The sequence below is a fragment of the Erinaceus europaeus genome, chromosome 1 (assembly GCF_950295315.1).
Source record: "Erinaceus europaeus chromosome 1, mEriEur2.1, whole genome shotgun sequence".
Taxonomy (NCBI): Eukaryota; Metazoa; Chordata; class Mammalia; order Eulipotyphla; family Erinaceidae; genus Erinaceus; species Erinaceus europaeus.
The window spans coordinates 115745376-115765640 of NC_080162.1; the positions used below are offsets into that span (position 1 = coordinate 115745376).

The following is a 20265-nucleotide window of genomic DNA, read 5'->3' on the forward strand; positions in this document are numbered from 1 at the left end:
AGAATGTGACATGCCAGCCTGGCACATGAAGAAGGGCCTCTTTTGTTCTGTAGGTCATGCCTCTGTTGACACGCTCTTTGATGTTAGTCTCCACTCCCTGCACCTACACAGTTGTGGCTGGGGCTCCATCTGTGCCCATCTCAGGCAGTTCACTCTCCTCCCTGCCACCTCCAGGGTTATCACTGGGGCTTGGTACTGGCACTATGAATTAACTGCTCCCTGTGGCCTTTTTTCCCATTTTATTGGATAGTCTTTGCCCTTGAGAGAAATTGAGAAGGAGGGAGAGATAGAGAGGGAGAGAGAGAGACACCTTCAGACCTGCTTTGCCACTTATGAAGTGACCCCCCTGCAGGTGGGGAGCAGGGGCTTGAACCTGGATCCTTGCACAAGTCTTTGTGCTTAGTATTATGTGTGCTTAACCGGGGATATACCACTGCCCCCCCCTTCCCACCTGTCCCAGGCCAGGGTCTAATTGTTGGGGTCACCTGTTGGGTCAAGACCATCCTCTACTTATTCACATGGTCTTCCTGCCCCCACACAGGCAGCTGCCACCCCAGGCAAGTAGGGTCCAAACTGCTGAGCAGGCTGGGACTAGGGACCCAGCCTTGTGGCTTTCGCCTGCAGACCCTCCCAGCTGGCTGCTTTGCAATGCAGTCACTCAGGCAGGGCCAAATCCCCTGATTTGTTGCTGGCTGTTGTCCAGCTGTTGAGGACAGATCCCAGGGCCTCAGCCTTTGACTCTCTGCCTTGTCTTCCCAGTCACCCGTGTCATCAGGAGGGTGGGGACAATGTCCTGGGAAAGCACTCCTTCCTGGGCACCCCCATTGTGGGTACCTTGAGGATCTCCATAGAAGTGCATTTGAATCTACTCAGGGTAAGACTATAGGACCCCAGGTGGGCAGCAGTGTTTATACTCACCTACAAAGTGGGTGTGGACTAGGTGGTCCAGGTGGAGTTCGGCAGACTACCCATCCAGCAGGCCAGTGAGATGGCTGGCTGTGGGAGCCAAGACTCTGGAAATGGCGGGCTCTCACCCTTGATAGATGAAGACCAAATAAGAAAGGAAGGCAAGTAGGGTCCAATGAACCAGGCCTACAGTTTCTCCCTCCTTTTGGGGGACTGGTCAGGGGCCACTCTAGCCACGTGGGGCTGGTAGGAGGTTGGATCCAGGACCAGTTCTGATACTGTCTGGGCTGCTTGAGTTGGGCCTAGAGTACTAATATTCCTTTAAATTATTTATTTATTTATTTGCTTATTGGATAGAAACAGAGAGAGAGGAAAAGAGACAGAGAGAGACCTGCAGACCTGCTGCACCATTTCTGAAGCTTTCACCCTGCAGGTGGGGACCAGGGGGCTTGAACCTAGGCCCCTATGCACTATAATGTGTGTGCTTAACCAGGTGGGCCACCACCTAGCCCCTGAGGTGCTAGTATTCCTGACAGGTGGTGGGACAGGTCTGTGTTTCCGGAGAGGCTGCTCAGGTCCTGGCCCCAGGACATGGTGTCTGGACCCATAGCCCAGAATCTCTAAAGAAAATAGGGTGAGCCTGCAGAGGATCTGGCATGGAGGACATTCACCTTTGAGAGGGAAATGAGTTCAAGAAAGGGGAAGGCTTCCAGCACTTCTCACCACCTGTCCAGGGCCCTCCCAGGGCTCTGTGAACTTTAGTCACCTGAGGACATGTTGAGTAGTGTCTGAGCCTCTTGCTTCTGTGACAGGGATCTTCCGCACCTGTCCGCATATACTGGATGCCCTGCTGCCAGCCTCTTGCCCTTTCTGGGACTTGGTGAGTGAGCACTGTAGTTCCTCAGCCTCCACCCTTCCTCAGAGGTGCTCACCCTTGATCCTCAGGCTTAGTTCAAAGGCCCCCAGGGAGCTCCGCAAGGACCTGAAGGCGTGGCTCTGGCTTTGGAGGGAGGAGGGCTGCAGGGTGCCCTGGTCAACTTTCCCAGGCAGACAAATCGGTCTCTTCCTCCCTCCCGGCTGCCCCCAGCCCTGAGCTGGAGCTGTCCTCTGAGAAGCACTGACTCTCCTAGGTCTTCACTGCCCCTGGGCTTCAGGTAAGACCCTCGGGGGAGAAGGGTCACTAGGGCTGAGGTCCAGTGACACTCTTACCTCAGCTTCTCCTCATGAGGTTGATTTGGGTGAGAACCAGTCCTCTGGGCTTGGACACTGTTGGGATGAGTCTTTGAGAAAATCTGAGGTGGGGCTGGGAAACAGAAGCCCAGTCGCCCTGCGGGGTGTCTTCCGCTGGGCTGGACCAGGGATGTCTGCCAGAGGGGGGTGGGCTGTGTGTGTGGGGGGGAGGGAGTGATGTGTCCACTCCACACACCCCACACAGATTTTGATGGGCACAGAGGTGTCTGGAGTTCAGAAGACTTGTCTGCCTGCAGACAGGGCAGGGAGGGTGAGGGAAGTCTCAGGTCTCTGTGTCCCGCCTGACCTGACCTAACCCAACTCAGCAGACAGCCTGAGGGGGGTCTCCTTGGTGAATGGGCTTCACCTGTTCTGTGGAGGGGTTCTTGGTCCCTGCACCCCCACACTGCTGCTAACATAGATGGGGGGGGGGTCTTGGACTATCTGAGGGTTCCGTTAGGAGCCCTTCACTCTGACTTATTCCCCTTGCCCAAACTCAGGGTATTCCTCAGGGGTTGAGGCCTGACAGAAGGTAGAGGGCAGAGAACAGCGGGCATGGACTGTCCCCAGAGGCAGGACCTGCTTGATACTTTGAAGTGAGCCCTCTAGCTGCCTTTCAGAGACCAGAAGAGTTAGTGGGACGGAGGGAGACCTCCCACACACCTGGAATCCCTTTGTGGGAGGTCCTACTGGGGACATAGGACACTCTTTTTAAAAAAATTTCTTTATTGGAGAATTAATGTTTTACATTCAACAGTAAATACAATAGTTTGTACATGCATAACATTTCCCAGTTTTCCATATAACAATACAACCCCCACTAGGTCCTCTGTCACCCTTCTTGGATCTGTATTCTCCCTACCCACCCACCCCAGAGTCTTTTATTTGGTGCAATATGCTAATTCCAGTTCAGGACACTCTTTTTAAAATTTTTTATTTTGTTATTATGTTTTTTAAAATATTTATTTATTTATTCCCTTTTATTGCCCTTGTTGTTTTATTGTTGTAGTTATTATTGTTGTTATTGATGTTGTTGTTGGATAGGACAGAGAGAAATCGAGAGAGGAGGGGAAGACAGAGAAAGAAGAGAGAAAGATAGACACCTACAGACCTGCTTCACCACCTGTGAAGCGACTCCCCTGCAGGTGGGGAGCCAGGGGCTCAAACTGGGGTCCTTATGCTGGTCCTTGAGCTTTGCGCTACGTGCGCTTAACCCGCTGCGCTACCGCCTGACTCCCTTGTTATTATGTTTTTACCAGAGCAATGCTCAGCTCTGGCTGATGGTGCTGTGGAGGATTGACTTTGGAGCCTCAGGCATGAGAGTCTCTTCCGCATAACCGTTAAGCCATCCCCCAGCCCAGAGTTCAAGTAGAGGCAGAGAAACCCCATGGAACTGTCTGAGAGTACTAGGGTGATGAACTGGGTAGGCCGGCTTCAAGTAACCCTCTTGGTTCTCAGGCGAACGGGGAGGCTGTGTGCATATGTGAGGAGTCTTGGGAGCCACAGGCTCTAGCAGAGTGTAACGGAGATTTCAGCTGTCTCAGCAGGAGTCCAAGCCATCCCTGCTGTCTCCCCAGGCAAGGCTCCAGGCTCTCAGCCACTGCCTGAAGGTAAGCCCCTCGGGATCTGAGGACTTCAGGTGGAAGCTGTGGGTGCCTCTTGGAGGACACAATGGGAGCTGAACCCCATCCTCCCTCCCTCTCTCTCTCTCTTTCTCTCTTTTTACCAGTGCACTGTTCAGCTCTGGCTGATGGTAGTGCTGGGACCTTGAAACCTCAGGCAGGGTGGGGAGTCTTTTGCAGAACCACTGTGTTGTCCCCCCCCCCTCCAGCCCTTTATTTATTTATTTATTTATTGAGAAAGAGAGAGAGAGAGAGAGAGACTCTCCAGAGCCCTCCTCAGCTTTGGCTTATGGTGGTATGGGATTGGCTTTGGAGCCTCAGGCATGAGAGTCCCATTGCATAACTACTACACTATCTACCCCACCCCTTGTTCTTTTCTTTTTAACATTTATGTATGAGAAAAACAGAAAGAGAAAACCGGAGCTTCAAGCTGGCACACACAACACAGAAGATCAAACAGGGCACCTAATGCCTGCAAGTCCAATGGCCAGTCCACTGTGCCACCTCCTGCGCTAGCCTCTTTCTAGTGCTTGACCACTAGGCGGTGACAAACAGACCTCCGGAATTTGGGGGCTCCCAGGAGATGATCTCCCTGCTGGAGACAGAGTCCTTAACTGGGGTGAAGGTTGGGAGGTCACAGGTGTGCCCAGAACTGCCTGGCAGAGGGAGTAGCTGATGTAAAGGGATGGAAGGCTGGGTAACCCCGGTTCTAGCTGGCTCAAAGGAGACCTAGGATAGACTGTAGGATGTGCCCTCTGAGGTGGGGTCAGGAAGGGCCTAGGGCCAGACCAGCAGAACTCTCTTGCCTGCAGAGCCATGAAGAAGCGGCACACACTGCTGGCCCTGCTGGCCGTGGCCTTGGTCTTGCTCCTCATCGTTGGACTTTGCATCTGGCTGCCCTCCTCCAAGCCACCCAGCCACGTGTACCCCAGAGCAGCGGTGGCCGCAGATGCCAAGCAGTGCTCAGAGATCGGGAGGTGAGTGGAGCCTTGGGTGAACCTGGCCTAGACCCCTGCACCTCTTTCCCCAGTGGGACACAGGGTATCCTCAGCTTTTATTATTGTTGTTGTTGTTGTTATTATTATTTGTTTTAGAACACCCCCACCCCAAGTCCTTTATTTGGTACAATAGCTGACCCCCTTTTTTTTCTTTTTCTTTTTTCTTTTCTTTTCTTTTTTCTTTTTTTTTTTTTTTTTTACCAGAGCACTGCTCAGCTCTGGCTATGGCAGTGTGGGGGACTGAACCTGGGACTTGAGAGCCTCAGGCATGAAAGTCTCTGCATAAACATTATGCTATATCCCCCACCCACTGACCCACTTTTCAATCTAAATAGATTTATTTATTTAATTCATTTATAAGAGTACTGCTCAGCTCTGGATGATGGTGGTGCTGGGAATTGAACCTGATAACTCAGAGCCTCGGAAAGGAGAGTCTTTTGCAGATTCATTATTCTGTCTCCCCAGCCCTTATTATTTATTTTTAATGATACAGAGAGACATACACACAGAGAGAAACTAGAGCACTGCTCAACTCTGGCTGCTGGTGGTGCTGGGGGTTGAACCTGGGGCCTTGGAGCCTCAGGCATGAACATCTCTGCAAAACCATTATGCTGTCTCCCCAGCCCTTATTATTTACTTTCTTTTAACTTTTATTACCATTACTTATTAATTGTGTAAAGACAGCCAGAAATTGAGAGAGAAGAGGGTGACAGGGAGAGAGACAAGAGAGACACCTGAAGCCTTGCTTCACCACTCACAAAGTTTTCCCTCTGCAGGTGGGGACCAGGGGCTCAAACCTGGGTCCTTGCACATTGTAATATGTGAATTCAACCAGATGCACCACCACCTGGCCCCATTATTTATTTTTAGTGAAGATACAGAGAAAAGCAAAGGGAGAAAGACCAGAGCACTGCTCAGCTCAGGCTGATGGTGGTGCTAACGATTAAGCCTGGGATCTCAGAGCCTCAGTCAGAGGAGTCTTGGAGAACCATTATGCTGTCTCCCCAGCCCTTATTATTTATTTTTATTTATTTTTTAATTTTTATGTATTTATTTATTTCCCTTTTTGTTGCCCTTGTTGTTTTTTTATTGTTGTAGTAGTTATTAATGTTGTTGTTATTGATGTTGTCATTGTTAGATAGGACAGAGAGAAATGGAAAGAGATGGGGAAGACAGAGAGGGGGGAAAGAAAGAAAGAAAGACACCTGCAGAGCTGCGTTACTATCTGTGAAGCCAATCCCCTGCAGGTGGGGATCCGGGGGCTCGAACAAGGATCCTTATGCCGGTCCTTGGGCTTTGTGCCACTATTTATTTTTAATGAGAAACACAGAGACACAGAAAGAGACACTAAAGTACTACTCAGCTGTGACTGATGGTGGTGTGGGGGATTGAACCTGAGACTTTGGAGCCTCAGATATGAGAGTTTCTTTGCATAACGATTATGTATCTCCCCATGTCCTCAGCTTTCTCTAGTCACAGGGCAAGAGGACACAGTGCTGGGCTCCTCCCGTGTGTGTGTGTGTGTGTGTGTGTGTGTGTGTGTGTGTGTGTGTGTGTGTGTGTTCTCAGTTCTGAGGGTGCCCACTTCTTTAAGCTGCTGTCTGATGTGGGGTGGGGGGCTGGCATGAATGCTCCCCACCTCACTCTGTTAAGTTTTACTTCTGACTGTACCCATTACAAATTGAAACAAACTAAGGCTGACACAGGAAATAGAAGAAGATGAAGTATTTATTCACACAAGTACATAGAATAGCCATTATAACAACTTACACATGTAAAGACACAGGAACTGGGACCTCAGGAGAGCTGAGGGGTACCCCCCAAGCCGGAGTGCCAAAAGCGGCCCCATCACCTGGAAGAGAGAGACAGAGAATCTTCAAACTCATGTCTTCTTATAATGGTCAGGAACAGGATGGTCACTCTTATCCTGAGGGGCAGAGGGGCAAAGGGGCATTTTTTGTGAGTTCTGTAATCTCACTCTTTGTAAACAGTTGACCTTGGGGCATTCAGCAGGAGGTAGTCTCTTAACATCTGAAGAGCCAGTTGGCCTTGGGTGCTCAGCAAGAGGGAGTTTCCCAGTATCTGAGAAGCCTCTGTCTGGCCGCCTGAAAAAATGGAGAACTTTTAAAATGAGAGAAAAGCCTCTGGGTAAACTCACTTCCTCACAACTGGTCCCCTCGTGGCCGTGCAGGGATGTGCTCCAGGAGGGCGGCTCGGCGGTGGATGCGGCCATAGCGGCCCTGCTGTGCGTAGGACTCTTGAATGCCCACAGCATGGGCATCGGGGGTGGCCTGTTCTTCACCATCTACAATAGCACCACACGTGAGTGAGAGTGGACACTGGGCGGGGGATAGGTGTTGGGAGGGGGGCGGTGTTCGCCCGACCTGCTCACCTGCCTCTCCTCACAGGAAAAGCAGAGGTCATCAATGCTCGAGAGGTGGCCCCAAGGCTGGCCACCCAAAACATGTTCAACAGCTCAGACCTGGCACAGGAAGGTGAGGTGCTGGGCAGGGGAAGCCTGGACACAGGTGCCTGTGTTCAGGGCTGGTACAGCCTGGGGGTCCCTGACACCCTTCCCTGTCCCCTTTGCACCCACCCCCATGGGACAGTGTGTGACAGTAAAGATGTGGAGAAAATAGTTGTTATTGCAACAGCTTGGAGCACTGGAAGAGGATTGCACTGGGGCCAGCACGCTACTTGGCTCCTGTCTCTCTCTTTCTCTCTCTCTCTCTCTCTCCCTCCATGGTTATCACTGGGGCTTGGTGCCTGCCTGTACTACAGATCTACTGCTCCTGGAGACCATTTTCCATTTTATTGGATAGAGATAGAGAGAAATTGAGAGGGGAAGGGGATAAAGAGAAAGAGAGGGGGGCTGGACGGTGGCACACCAGGTTAAGCACACATAGTATAAAGCGCAAGGACTGCTCAGGGATCTGGGTTTGAGTCCCTAGCCCCACTTGCGGGGGGGGGGGGAAGGGTCGCTTCACAGATGGTGAAGCAGGTCTGCAGGTGTCTATCTTTCCCCCTCTATCTTCCCTTCCTCTCTCCATTAAATTTTTTTTTTTTTTTTTACCACAAAACTGCTCAGTTCTGGCTTATGGTGGTTCAGGGAATTAAACCTGGGACTTTGGACCCTTCAGCATGAGAATCTGTATTATGCTACCCTCCCTTTCTCTCTCTATTTTTTTTAAATTTATTTCTTTATTGGGGAATTAATGTTTTACATTCAACAGTAAATACAATAGTTTGTACATGCATAACATTCCCCAGATTCCCATTTAACAATACAACCCCCACTATGTCATTCATCATCTTTCATGGACCTGTATTCTCCCCACCTACCCACCCACCCCAGAGTCTTTTACTTTGGTGTAATACTCCAATTCCATTTCTCTATTTTTTTTATTTCTGTCTTTCTTCTTCTTCTTCTTCTTCTTCTTCTTCTTCTTCTTTTTTTTTTTTTGGCTAAAGACAGGAGGCAGAGGGAGAGGGAGAGTGTCAGAGAACTAGATCACAGCACTTGCCTTCCTTTAGTACAGTGGGCCAGGCTCAGATCCTGGTGGTGCACATGGCAAACAGCACACTATCCAGGTGAGCTATTTCACTGGGTCTCTGTAATTTTCTTCCTTCTTTCCTTTCTTTCTTTCTTTTTCTTTTTTTTATTTTATTTTTTATTATTATTATTTTTTTTACCAGAGCACTGCTCAGCTCTGGCTTATGGTGGTACTGGGAAATTGAACCTGGGACCTTGGAGCCTCTTTGCAGAACCATTATGCTATCTACCCATGTCCTATATTTTTCTTCTGCTAGAGCACTGCTCAATTCTGGCTTATGCCAGTGCCAGGGTTTGAACTTGGAATTCCAGAGCCTCAGCATGAGAATCTTTTGCACACCACTAAACCATTTCCCTGCCCCCTAGGCACAGCCTCTCAAGCCGGTGCCCAGAACCAGACTCTGGGAGCTGCCTCTGGAGACCTTTCCAACATAGAGTATATGAGTTTTAATACACATGGGTAAACTCAACATTTGGCGTGTGAGGTGACTGGAATATTTTTTTATATATATTTATTTATTTATTTTCCCTTTTGTTGCCCTTGTTTTTTTATTGTTGTTATAGTTATTATTGTTGTTGTTATTGATGTCGTTGTTAAATAGGACAGAGTGAATGGAGAGAGGAGGGGAAGACAGAGAAGGGGAGAGAAAGATCGACACCTGCAGACCTGCTTCACCGCCTGTGAAGCGACTCCCCTGCAGGTGGGGAGCCGGGGGCTCAAACCGTGATCCTTACGCCAGTCCTTGCACTTTGCACTACATGCACTTAACCCGCTGTGCACTTAACCCGATTCCCATGATTGGAATCTTATCTTCTTAGCATCCTGTGGATGCTTGGAATTTTTTTTTAACCAACGAACTACTCAGCTCTTGTTTTTATTTGTTTGTTTGTTGAATGTCTCCCCTTGTATTGCTGTAATGCTATCAGCATTGTTTATTCCCTTGTACTTGCCTTTTACATTGCATTGATGGCTATTTACTTAGTGTGTTATTACTTTCTTTAAACCAGGTTCACTTTTTTTTTTGCAGACCTCATTTATTTTTATATTTTATTTTCTTTTTTTTATATTTTTATTATCTTTATTTATTGGATAGAGATAGCCAGAAATCAAGAGAAAAGGGGGTAATAGAGAGGTAGAGAGACAGACAGACACCTGTAGCCCTGTTTCACCACTCATGAAACTTTTCCCCTGCAGGTGGGGACTGGAGGCTCAAACCTGTGTCCTTGTGCATTGTAATATGTGTGTTCAACCAGGTGCATTACCACCTGGCCCTAGTCACTATTTATTTGTTAAGATTTATTTATTGGGTTGGCAACATAATCCACCCAGATAGTGGCCCCTTGTTTGCCACATGCTTGACCCAGCTAGAGCCCATCTCCACTGACTGGGAGGAAGATTGGTGCTTTGTCTGTCCTTTCTATGTCAGGACCTCTTGCTTGTAGTTCACCACTTTATCCACTGTATCATCTCTTGGGCTTCTGTGGCTGTGCTTTTTTGTGTCATTGCCAGTATAAGGCTTAGTGGGGAATCAGAGCCCAAGGATATATCTTCAGTTCTCAGGGCTTTAGCAGGTAGAAAATGGTAGAAGCCTAAGTCTTACGGGACAAAAGGCTTTGGACCCAAGAGACTCACTCAGAGACAGTACAGGTTCCAACTTGTCCGTAGTCTATTTTATTTTATTTTATTTTATTTATTTTATTTTATTTTATTGTTTCCAGGGTTATTGCTGGGGCTCAGTGCCAGCACTATGAACTCGCTTCTCCTGGAAGCCATTTTCTTCCTTCTATTTTTATTGGATAGGACAGAGAGAAATTGAGAGGGGAGTGGGGAGATAGAAAGGGAGAGTGAAAGAGAAACACCAATAGACAGACCTGCTTCACCACTTGTGAAGCATCCCCCTTGCAGGTAGGGAGCCAGGGGGGTCTAATCTGGGTCCTTGTACCTAATAATGTGTGCACTTTACTGGGTATGCCACCTCCCCACACCCACCTGTAGTTATTTTTAAAAGGATTTATTTGGAAGTCGGGCAGTAGCACAGTGAGTTAAGCGCAGGTGGCGCGAAGCATAAGGACCGGCGTAAGGATCCTGGTTCAAGCCTCTGACTCTCCACCTGCAGGGGAGTAGCTTCACAGGTTGTGAAGCAGGTCTGCAGGTATCTATCTTTCTCTCCCCCTCTCTGTCTTCCCCTCCTCTCTCCATTTCTCTCTGTCCTATCCAACAACAGTGACATCAGTGACAACAACAGTGGTCCGGGAGGTGGTACAGTGGATAAAGCATTGAATTCTCAACCATAGAGTCCTGAGTTTAATCCCCAGCAGCACATGTACCAGAGTGATGTCTGGTTCTTTCTCTCCTCCTATCTTTCTCATGAATAAATAAATTCTTTTTAAAAAATGACAACAATAATAACTATCACAACAATAAAAGCAACAAGGGCAGCAAAAGGGAAAATAAATAAATAAATAAATAAATAAATTTTAAAGGATTTTTTATTGAGACTCAGAAGATAACACAGTGAATAAAGTGCTGGACTTATTATTTTTTTAAATGAGAAATATGGGAGGAGAGAGAGAGAGAACCAGACATCAATCTGGTGCATGATGAACTCAGGACCTTATGCTTGAGAGTCCAATGCTTTGTCCACTGCGCCTCCTCCTGGGCCACTAAAGTGCTGGGCTTTTGAGCATCTTTTTATTATTAGTTTTTTTATTCCCCTTTGTTGCCCTTGTTGTTTTATTGTTGTAGTTATTATTGTTGTTGTTACTGATGTTATCAGTTGTTGGGTAGGACAGAGAGAAATGGAGAGAGGAGGGGAAGACAGAGAGGAGGAAAGACACCTGCAGACCTCCTTCACCGCCTGTGAAGCAACTCCCCTGCAGGTGGGGAGAAGGGGGCTCGAACCAGGATCCTTACGCCAGTCCTTGTGCTTTGCACCACGTGAGCTTAACCCACTGATCTATCGCCAGACTCCCAAGCATCTTTTTGTTTGTTTGTTTGTTTAAGATTTATTTATTAGAGAGAGAGAACCAAAGCATCACTCTGGCACATATCTAATACCATAGATCAAACTCAAGACCTCATGCTTTTAATTTCAATGCTCTAACCACTGTACTACTTCCTGGGCTGCAAATAACCCAATTTCTTTTGTAATTTTTTAAAATATTTATTTGTTTGTTTATTCCCTTTTGTTGCCCTTGTTGTTTTTTATTGTTGTTGTTTTTTATTGTTGTTGTCATTGATGTCATTGTTGGATAGGACAGAGAGAAATCGAGAGAGGAGGGGAAGACGGAGAGGAGAGAGAAAGATAGACACCTGCAGACCTGCTTCATCACCTGTGAAGTGACTCCCCTGCAGGTGGGGAACCAGGGGCTTGAACCAGGATTCTTAGGCCGGTCCTTGTGTTTTGCGCCATGTGCGCTTAACTCGCTGCGCTACCACCCGACTCCCTCTTCTGTAATTTTTATTGAATATATATGACAGAGAATATATATGAGAGAGAGAGAAATTCACTTGAGAGAGACAAATCAGAACACCACTCTGGTACATGCTGTGCCAGGGATCAAACTGGAAACCTCAGGAATGAAAGGCTGGTGTTCTATCCTGAGCTGTCTCTCTACCCACCTTCCTCCACTGTGAGCCTAGCACAGGACTTGAGACACAGTGGCCCCTTTGGAGACAGATATCTAAGCCTGGAGCAGCAGAACCACCCCTTCTTCCCAGCTGCACTGGTGCTGAGTCCAGCTGTGGCCTTGAAAATCCACTTCCTTCCCAAGCCTCACAGGTCCCTTGTCAGGACCCTGCCAAGAGAGGGCCTGATGCTCCCTGCCCAGAGAAACTGACTGTCCATGCTCCCTGTAGGGGGCCTGTCGGTGGCGGTTCCTGGGGAGATCCGTGGCTATGAGCTAGCACACCAGCGGCATGGACGGCTGCCCTGGGCCCGCCTCTTTCAGCCCAGCATCCAGCTGGCCCGCCATGGCTTCCCTGTGGGCAAGGGCTTGGCAGCAGCACTGAAGTCCAAAGAGGATGTCATCCAGCGGGTGCCAGCACTGTGGTACGTCTGCGGGGGCTGACCTGCCCAAGGGTACAACTGTGAGAAAACACAGGTAAGGGGCCGGGTGGTGGCGCACCTGGCTGAGCGCTTACATACAATGCGGAAGGACCCAGGTTCAAGCCCTTGGTCCCCACCTGCAAGGGGGAAAGCTTCACAGTGGTGAAGCAGGGCTATAGGTGTCTCTCTGTCTCTTTCCCTCTCTATCTTCTCCTCCCCTCTCAATTTCTCTCTGTCTCTATACAGTAATAAATAAACACATACATATGTTTACAAAATAAAGAAGAAAACACAGGTGAGTGCTTTCAGGAAACTTTGCTGACAGAGGAGCAGCCCAGGGGCAGAAGATGCAATGGATAGAGCACTGGACTTGCACATGTTGGGTCCTGAGTTGGACCTCTGACATCACACATGCCAGAGTGGTACTCTGGTTCTCTCTCTCTCTCTCTTTTAATTTTTTAAAAATTCTATTTATTATTGGATAGAGACAGAGAGAAATTGTTAAGGGAGGGGGAGATAGAGAGAGACAGAGAGATACCTATAGCACTGCTTTACCACTCATGAAACTTTCCTCATAAAGGAGGCTTGAACTCAGGTCCTTGTGCACTGTAGTGTGTGCACTTAACAAGATGTGCCACCACCTGAACCCCCTGCTCTGGTTCTCTCTGTATATCAGAAATGTTATTATTATTATTATTATTTTTTATCAGAGCACTGCTCAGCTCTGGCTGATGGTGGTGTGGGGGATTGAACATGGGCCTTTGGAGCCTCAGGCAAGAGAGAATTCTTTGCATAACCCTTATTCTAGTTCCCCTTCCCACCCTGTATCATAAATCTTTTATTTTTTAAATTTCTTTATTGGGGGATTAATAGTTTACAGTTATCAGTAAAATATAATAGTTTGTACATGGATAACATTTCCACATAACAATTCAACCCCCACTAGGTCCTCTTCTGCCATCATGTTCCAGGACCTGAATCCTCCCCACCCCACCCCAGAGTCTTTTACTTTGGTGCAATACACCAACTCCAGTCCAAGTTCTGCTTAGTGTTTTCCCTTCTGATCTTGTTTTTCAACTTCTGTCTATATGTATCATAAATCTTAAAAAGAAAAAAGAAACAACCCAGGAGACATGAACCCTTCCTATTCAGAGCCTGGTGCAAGAAATCCAGTCCGTAAATCCTGAGTGGTAGGCTCACCCCCCCATGAAAGGTTCACAGGTGCTTTGTAAGGAGATAAGGTATGTGTGGGGGCTGGGGGTAGTGGCTGAGCCTGCCTCACAGAGCCCTCCCCTCTACCCCCCTCCCCCAGTGAGGTATTCTGCAAGAATGGGAAGATCCTACAAGAGGGGGACACAGTGACTATGCCAAGGCTAGCGGACACGTACCAGACACTGGCTCAGGAGGGCGCCCAGGCCTTCTACAATGGCAGCCTCACAGCCCAGATTGTCAATGACATCCAGGCATCTGGTGAGCTGATATTCCCGGGGACCCTGGGCTGAGGGGCGATATAGCAGGGTTCATTATTCTTAACAGCTAAGTAGTATTCCTTTCTGTATATAGACCACAACTTTCTTAGCCATTCATCTGTTGTTGGGCATCTGGGTTGCTTCCAGGTTTTGGCTATTACAAATTGTGCTGCTAAGAACATAGGTGTACACAGATCTTTTTGGATGGGTGTGTTTGGAGAAGAATTGCAGGGTCATAGGGTAAATCCATTTCTGGCCTTCTGAGAGTTCTCCAAACTGCTCTCCACAGGGATTGGACCCATTGATGTTCCTTCCCACCAGCAGTGCATAATGGTTCTTTTGTCCCAACAACCTCTCCAGCATTTGTTACTGCTGTCATTTTTGATGTATAACATTCTCACAGGGGTGAAGTGGTATCTCGGTGTTGTCTTTATTTGCATATCTCTGGCAATCAGTGACCTGGAGCAATTTTTCATATGCTTGTTGGCCTTTTGTATCCCTTCTGTGCAGATTTTTTTTTTTTTTTTTTTTTTACCAAAACACTGCTCAGCTCTGTCTTATGGTGGTGCTGGGGATTAAACCTGGGACTTTGGAGCCTCAGGCATGAGAGTCTCTTTGCATAACCACTAAGCTCCCACTCCCCCACCATCCCCCCTCCAGGTTTTAATTCTCCAAGAGGGTCACAGGCAGGTGAGGAGATGACAGAGGGTTTGGGGAGGGCTGTGGTTGAGCTTCTTCAGGGCAAGTGCTATGAGAGCTTTGTTTCCAGGAGCCCGGCTGTGTTTGTTCTTCTTGGCGTGTTATTTTTGTCTGTGTGTCTTGGGAGAGGGTGGTGAATGTGTTGACCTTTGCCACTGACTCCGGATATTAGCCTGTAAATACCTCAGCTGTGTGGGGCTGGTTCCCTGGAAGATTAAGAGTCTCTCTCCACACAGCCACCCCCATTAGTCACTGGAGGAGGAGGAGAAGGAGGAGGAGAAGCAGGGGGGAGGAGGAGGAGGAGGAGATATTTCCACTTAGAGGAAACCCTCCTAGAGGAGGGAAGGCAGATCTGGCAGATCCTGGGGCCTGCAGGTTGAGGGGTACTAGCCACAGGAAGTGGGGTGGGGAAGCCGAGGGGCTGGTGTGGTGCTCCCAGTGCGTTGGCCTCAGGTCCCGCTTCAGTGGGGGCTGTCCCTCAGCAGGTGGCATTATAACCACTGAGGACCTGAACAACTACCGTGCTGAGCTCATTGAGAATCCCATGAGCATCAGCCTCGGGGACCACCAGGTCTACGTGCCCAGTGCCCCCCTCAGTGGGCCGGTGCTGGCCCTCATCCTCAACATCCTCAAAGGTGAGCCATTCCCCATGCACACCCTCCCTGCAAGACCCAGAAAAGGGTGGGGGCACTTGGGGGGCGTGCTGAGCAGAGTTCAGGGGCATGTGGCCAGAAGGCTGTGTGGCCAGCACCCAGCAGCAGAAGCTGGAGGGTGCGGGCAGAAAGTCCCAGTGCTGCCCTGTGACTGTGTGGGGAAGCAGCCTGCAGGTGGACACGGGCAGCTCAGCTCGAGACCTCTCCTCCGTATCTCATCCTCATAGCACCCCAGAGCGGCTACTGTGGGTGGGTGGTTATTAAATGTCCCCCTTCTCACAGTGGCCTTGGGGTTAAGTAAGAGAGGTGTGAGTGCAGCTGGGGGCAGCCCGATGGAGTGTCCCAAAGGCTCTTGAGCCACCAGCCTCCTGATGACTCTGCCCGGCCAGGGTACAACTTCTCCCGGGCAAGTGTGGAGACCACAGAGCAGAAGGGCCTGACCTACCACCGCATCGTGGAGGCCTTTCGGTTTGCCTATGCCAAGAGGACCCTGCTTGGGGATCCCAAGTTTGTCAATGTGACTGAGGTAAGGGGCAGCTGATGACCTGAGCTGGGTGGGGAGGCAGTCACAGAGGTCACAGAGTCTGTGTCATGTGTCTGTGTGTGTGTGTGTATGTATGTGTACATGTGTATGTGTATATGTATGTTTGTGTGTGTGTGTGTGTGTGTGTGTGTGGTGGGGGTGCCTGGGTCTGTGCAGATGCCGTCCCCTTGGCCTGGAAGTTTCTAAAATGGCTGGTGCTGGAGTAAGAAATGCAGCCCTGGGTGGGGGGCCTGATAAGGAGCAGGGGTGCAGGGTGGAGGACCTGCATTCCAGGTGGACAGAGGTCTTGGCTTCCTGATCCCTGGTCCGTGGTCCCCACCCTGCTGGGCACTGCTGATCTGCCCCCACTCCCCACACAGCCAGGTGTCCCTTTTCCTGATCACTTGAGAACTTTCTCAGGAGCTTTCTCAGCCAGAGGGGCATGGCTGCCAGGAGCCCTCACGCTCGCTCTCACTATCTTGTCTCCGATTCTGTAACTACTTTTGCACCCTGTTACCTCTGGTGCCCTGTGCCTGGGTGTCTTTTATCCTGGAGGTGACAGGAATCACTGCATCATGTACCCCCCACTCTCCCTCTTGGCCAAGGTCTTGTCGTCCCCTCACCCACCCATGTGCAAATTCACCTCTACAACTGCTCTCTGCCTCTCACATTACCATTCTGGCTTTTTTTTTAAGTTTTCAATTTAGTTATTACTGGATAGAGACAGAGAAACTGAGAGAAGAGTGGGGGATAGAGAGAGACACCTACAGTACTGCTTCACCACTTGTGAAGCTTTCCCCCTGTAGGTGGGACCAGGGGCTTGAACCTGGGTCCTCGAGCATTACAACATGTGCACTCAGCCAGGTGCGTCATAGCCTGGCCCCTCCATTCTGTGCCCCCACCAAGCCCCTGCAGCAAATTTGACTCTGTGTCTCTCTCCAGTCCTTTCCTGACAGGATTTGCCCTCCCTCACTCACCCCTGCTACTAGAATCCTAGACTTAGCTTCAGTTTCCCCCTCAGGCCCCTCTCAGTTCCCCTCACACAGCTTTCCTCCCTTTCTGCCTCCTCCTCCTCACCCTCACCCTCCCCCCATTTGGTTTCTGCAAAGGGAGGCAGAGGGAAAGGGGAGAGAGAGAGAGGAAGAGACACTTGCAGCCCTACTTCATCACTCACAAAGCTTTCCCCCTGTAGGTGGGAGCTTGAAGCTAGGTTCTTGCTCACTGTAACATGTGCCTCAACCAGGTGCGCCACCACTTGGCCTCCCATATCACATTTCTTCTTTTTGAGTCAGGCTATAATTTATTTATTTTTTGGGTAGAGAGAGGAGGGGGGCAGGCAGTGGTGACCTGATTAAGTGCATTAAGTGCACACATATTACAGTGCACAAGGACCTGGGTTCAAGCCCCTGGTCTCCTACTCCAGGGGGAAAGCTTCATGAGTGATGAAGCAGGGCTGTAGGTCTCTCCCTCTCTATCTTCCCCTCCCCTCTAAATTTCTGTCTCTATCCAATAAATAAAGATAATTTAAAAGAGAGAGAGAGAGAGAGAATGCAACAGTTTATCCACTGTGCCACCTCCCAGGTCTTAGAACTTGTTCTTTCCAGGAGTCGGGTGGTAGCGCAGCAGGCTAAGCACAGGTGGCGCAATGCACAAGTACCCGGCTCCCCACCTGCAGAGGAGTCCCATCACAAGTGGTGAAGTAGGTCTGCAGGTGTCTGTTTTTCTCTCCCCCTCTCTGTCTTCCCCTCCTCTCTCCATTTCTCTCTGTCCTGTCTAACAACGACGACATCAACAACAACAACAAAAGGGAAAATAAATATAAAATTTTTTTAAAAATTTTAAAAAGAACTTGTTCTTTCCAGCACATTCCCTCCCCTTTGTCTTCCCTGTCACAAAGGTGGGGACCAACCTGCTGGCTCCCCAGCACAAGGCACAGACCCTGAATAAAAATGAATTCCTGGTTATGGCAGGTGGGGACAGGGCTACAGATAGACACACAGAGACAGAGTCGCTGAACAGCCAGGGAGACAGACTGGAGCAAGGGGTGAGAGGGGGCTGTGAGGATCAGGGGGCAAAGCCTCGATGGGGGCCTTCCTGAGAGCAGCTGGCCCCAGCCTGTGCCCCCCTCCTTGCCCCCTCCACCTCCTCAGGCCAGCTCTGGGGTCTCGGCAGGTGATCCGCAACATGACTTCCGAGTTCTTCGCCGCCCAGCTCCGGGTCCGGATCGCTGATAACACCACATACCCAGCTTCCTATTACGAGCCTGAGTACTACCTGCCTGACGATGGGGGCACCGCACACCTGTCGGTGGTCTCAGAAGATGGCAGCGCTGTGTCAGCCACCAGCACCATCAACCTCTAGTAGGTGCCATTGGGGGCCTGGGGGAAGTGGGCAGCTTGCAGGGGGATGACTTTGACTGCTCTTTGGTGGGAAACCAGCCCCCACCCACTGCCGGGCTAGCTTCACCAGAGAGAGAGAGGATCCAGGAACTCGTGGCAGAGTGGAACGCAATGCAATGCCTTTATTGATCAGAGACAACGCCTTTTATATCTTAGAAGCCAGAAGTGGCAAATCGGAAAATGAAATGGCTAGGATAGGGGGCAGAGAAAAGAGTCAAAGGTAGAAAGCTTCCATAGCAGCTGTTGCGAAGGTTCTAACTAGTGCAATTAACCAATACCCTGCAGGCAGGGTGGGTGTCAGGCCAAACAATGATTATGTAAATAGACCACAGTATCAGCGATGGAGCAGGGGGGGCTGGCATAATGCCCAACACGCCACCTTGGGGTGTGCTTGTCAAGCCTCATGGGGAAGGAGCCAGGGCTTTGGCGGAGGGCCAAGGTCTGACCCAGATGGACCGCAGTTTTGGTTCCAAGGTGCTGTCCACAGTCAGTGGGATCCTGTTCAACAACGAGATGGATGACTTCAGCTCCCCCAACATCACCAACCAGTTTGGGGTACCCCCCTCACCCGCCAATTTCATCAGTCCAGGTGTGTGTGAAGGGAAGCTGGGGCCGGCCAGGCCGGAACAGTGGGGGTTGGGAAGGGAGTGTCCCTGGGTAGGAAGCCGACCGGTGACGTCATCTCTGTCCCCCGCCAGGGAAGCAGCCGCTGTCATCCATGTGTCCAGCCATTGTCGTGGACCGGGAGGGCCGGGTCCGCATGGTGGTGGGAGCTTCCGGAGGCACACAGATCACCACATCCACGGCACTGGTGCGTGTCATCCCCGTGTCCCCCTGCGCCCTGCCCCCCTGCCCTGGGCCACACTGACCCGAGCCCCACCCACAGGCCATCATCAACAGCCTATGGTTCGGTTACGACATCAAGCGGGCAGTGGAGGAGCCCCGACTGCACAACCAGCTTCTGCCCAACACGACCACACTAGAGAAGCACATCGACCAGGTAGGGGCAGGGAGCCAGGGAGCCAGGCTGGGGGGGCAGAGGGTATGGGAGGTTGCCCTGATGGTGGGTCTTGATCACAGAGGGGATGCTGCATGGCGTCCTCAGCCTGGGACAGGTGACCCTTCCTGGGACATCCTGAATCCTCACATCACACCCAGTGAGGCTCCACAGAGACAGGTCTAGACCCTCTGGGTCTGTGCAGCCCGTGACCACACAGGCCTGGCTCTGGTGGCCTCTGGCTGAGGTGCCCCCCTGCTCCGCCTCTCCCATCCCCAGGCTGTGATTGAAGGCCTGAGGACCCGGAACCACTACACGAAGTTCACGTCCACTTTCATCGCAGTGGTGCAGGCCATCGTCCCTGCGTCTGGGGGCTGGGCAGCTGCCTCAGATTCCAGGAAAGGCGGGGAGCCTGCAGGGTACTAAGCACTCAGCTGGCCAGGCTGACCAGTGACCCAAGAATAAGACGCCCACTGGGGCCAGGAGGGGGATTTGGGGGGTGGGGGGGGCGTGCTCCTCCTGTGAGTGGCAAAACAGTGCAATAAATGGGGCAGCAGTGCCAGGCCCAGGCGGCCATGTAGGCCTGTCTCCCACATCCCTGGGGCTCTGTGTCCTGTGTTTGAAAGGGAAATCGGGGAAAGGCAGAGAAGCAGGATTTGGTGGCCTTTATGCTTCAGAGTGCCAACCTCAACATTTCCTGTTTTTTTTTTAAATATTATGTGTTATTAATGAGAAAGGAATATGTCCTGTTGGAGAGTGAGTGTCTCATGTCTGAGAAGCCAGTTTACCCACTGCTTCACTTTCCATGTCACTAGCCTCAACATTTTCTCCTTCTTTTCTTTCTTCTTCCTCCTCTTCTTCCTCCTCTTCTTCCTCCTCCTCCTTTTCCTTCTTCTTCTCTTTTTAATTTTTTAATTATCTTTATTGGATAGAGACAGCCAGAAGTTGAGAGGGGGGAGGTAGAGAGGGAGAGACAGAGAGACACTTCCAGCCCTGCTTTACCACTAACAAAGCTTTCCCCCTGCAAGTGGGAACCAGGGGCTCAAACCTGGGTCCTTGCACATTGTAACGTGTGCTCTCAACCTGGTGTGTCACTACCTTCCCCCCTCCTACTCCTCTCCTCCTCAGTCTTCTTCTCCTACTCCTCTCTCCTCCCTCCCCCTCCTC

General features: G+C 50.2%; 1 protein-coding gene across 2 annotated transcripts; it reads left to right on the top strand.

Moving 5' to 3' along the window:
• The first annotated feature begins 1820 nt into the window (after positions 1-1820).
• GGT1 (gamma-glutamyltransferase 1) lies at positions 1821-19701 on the top strand. Of its 2 annotated transcripts, none has more exons than XM_016192830.2 (14): positions 1821-2060; positions 3595-3746; positions 4571-4735; positions 6948-7078; positions 7165-7251; positions 12169-12361; positions 13671-13828; positions 15009-15161; positions 15569-15705; positions 17875-18062; positions 18563-18690; positions 18800-18912; positions 18988-19101; positions 19378-19701. In XM_016192830.2, exons 3-14 carry the CDS (start codon positions 4575-4577, stop codon positions 19522-19524), a joined length of 1710 nt encoding a protein of 569 aa, XP_016048316.1. In that variant the 5' UTR covers positions 1821-2060; positions 3595-3746; positions 4571-4574; the 3' UTR covers positions 19525-19701. The 2 variants fall into 2 exon arrangements, with proteins under 2 accessions (XP_016048316.1, XP_007533849.1); XM_007533787.3 differs by having other exon boundaries at positions 1824-2060; positions 15012-15161.
• The last annotated feature ends 564 nt before the right edge of the window (positions 19702-20265 follow it).

What these genes read in the sequence shown, in the direction of transcription:
- GGT1 (XM_016192830.2), top strand. Translation starts at nt 4,575, where the DNA reads ATGAAGAAGCGGCACACACTGCTGGCCCTGCTGGCCGTGGCCTTGGTC. An exon ending in CAGTGCTCAGAGATCGGGAG is followed by an intron (nt 4,736 to 6,947) that starts GTGAGTGGAGCC and finishes GTGGCCGTGCAG; the next exon opens with GGATGTGCTCCAGGAGGGCG. An exon ending in CAGCGGGTGCCAGCACTGTG is followed by an intron (nt 12,362 to 13,670) that starts GTACGTCTGCGG and finishes CCCCTCCCCCAG; the next exon opens with TGAGGTATTCTGCAAGAATG.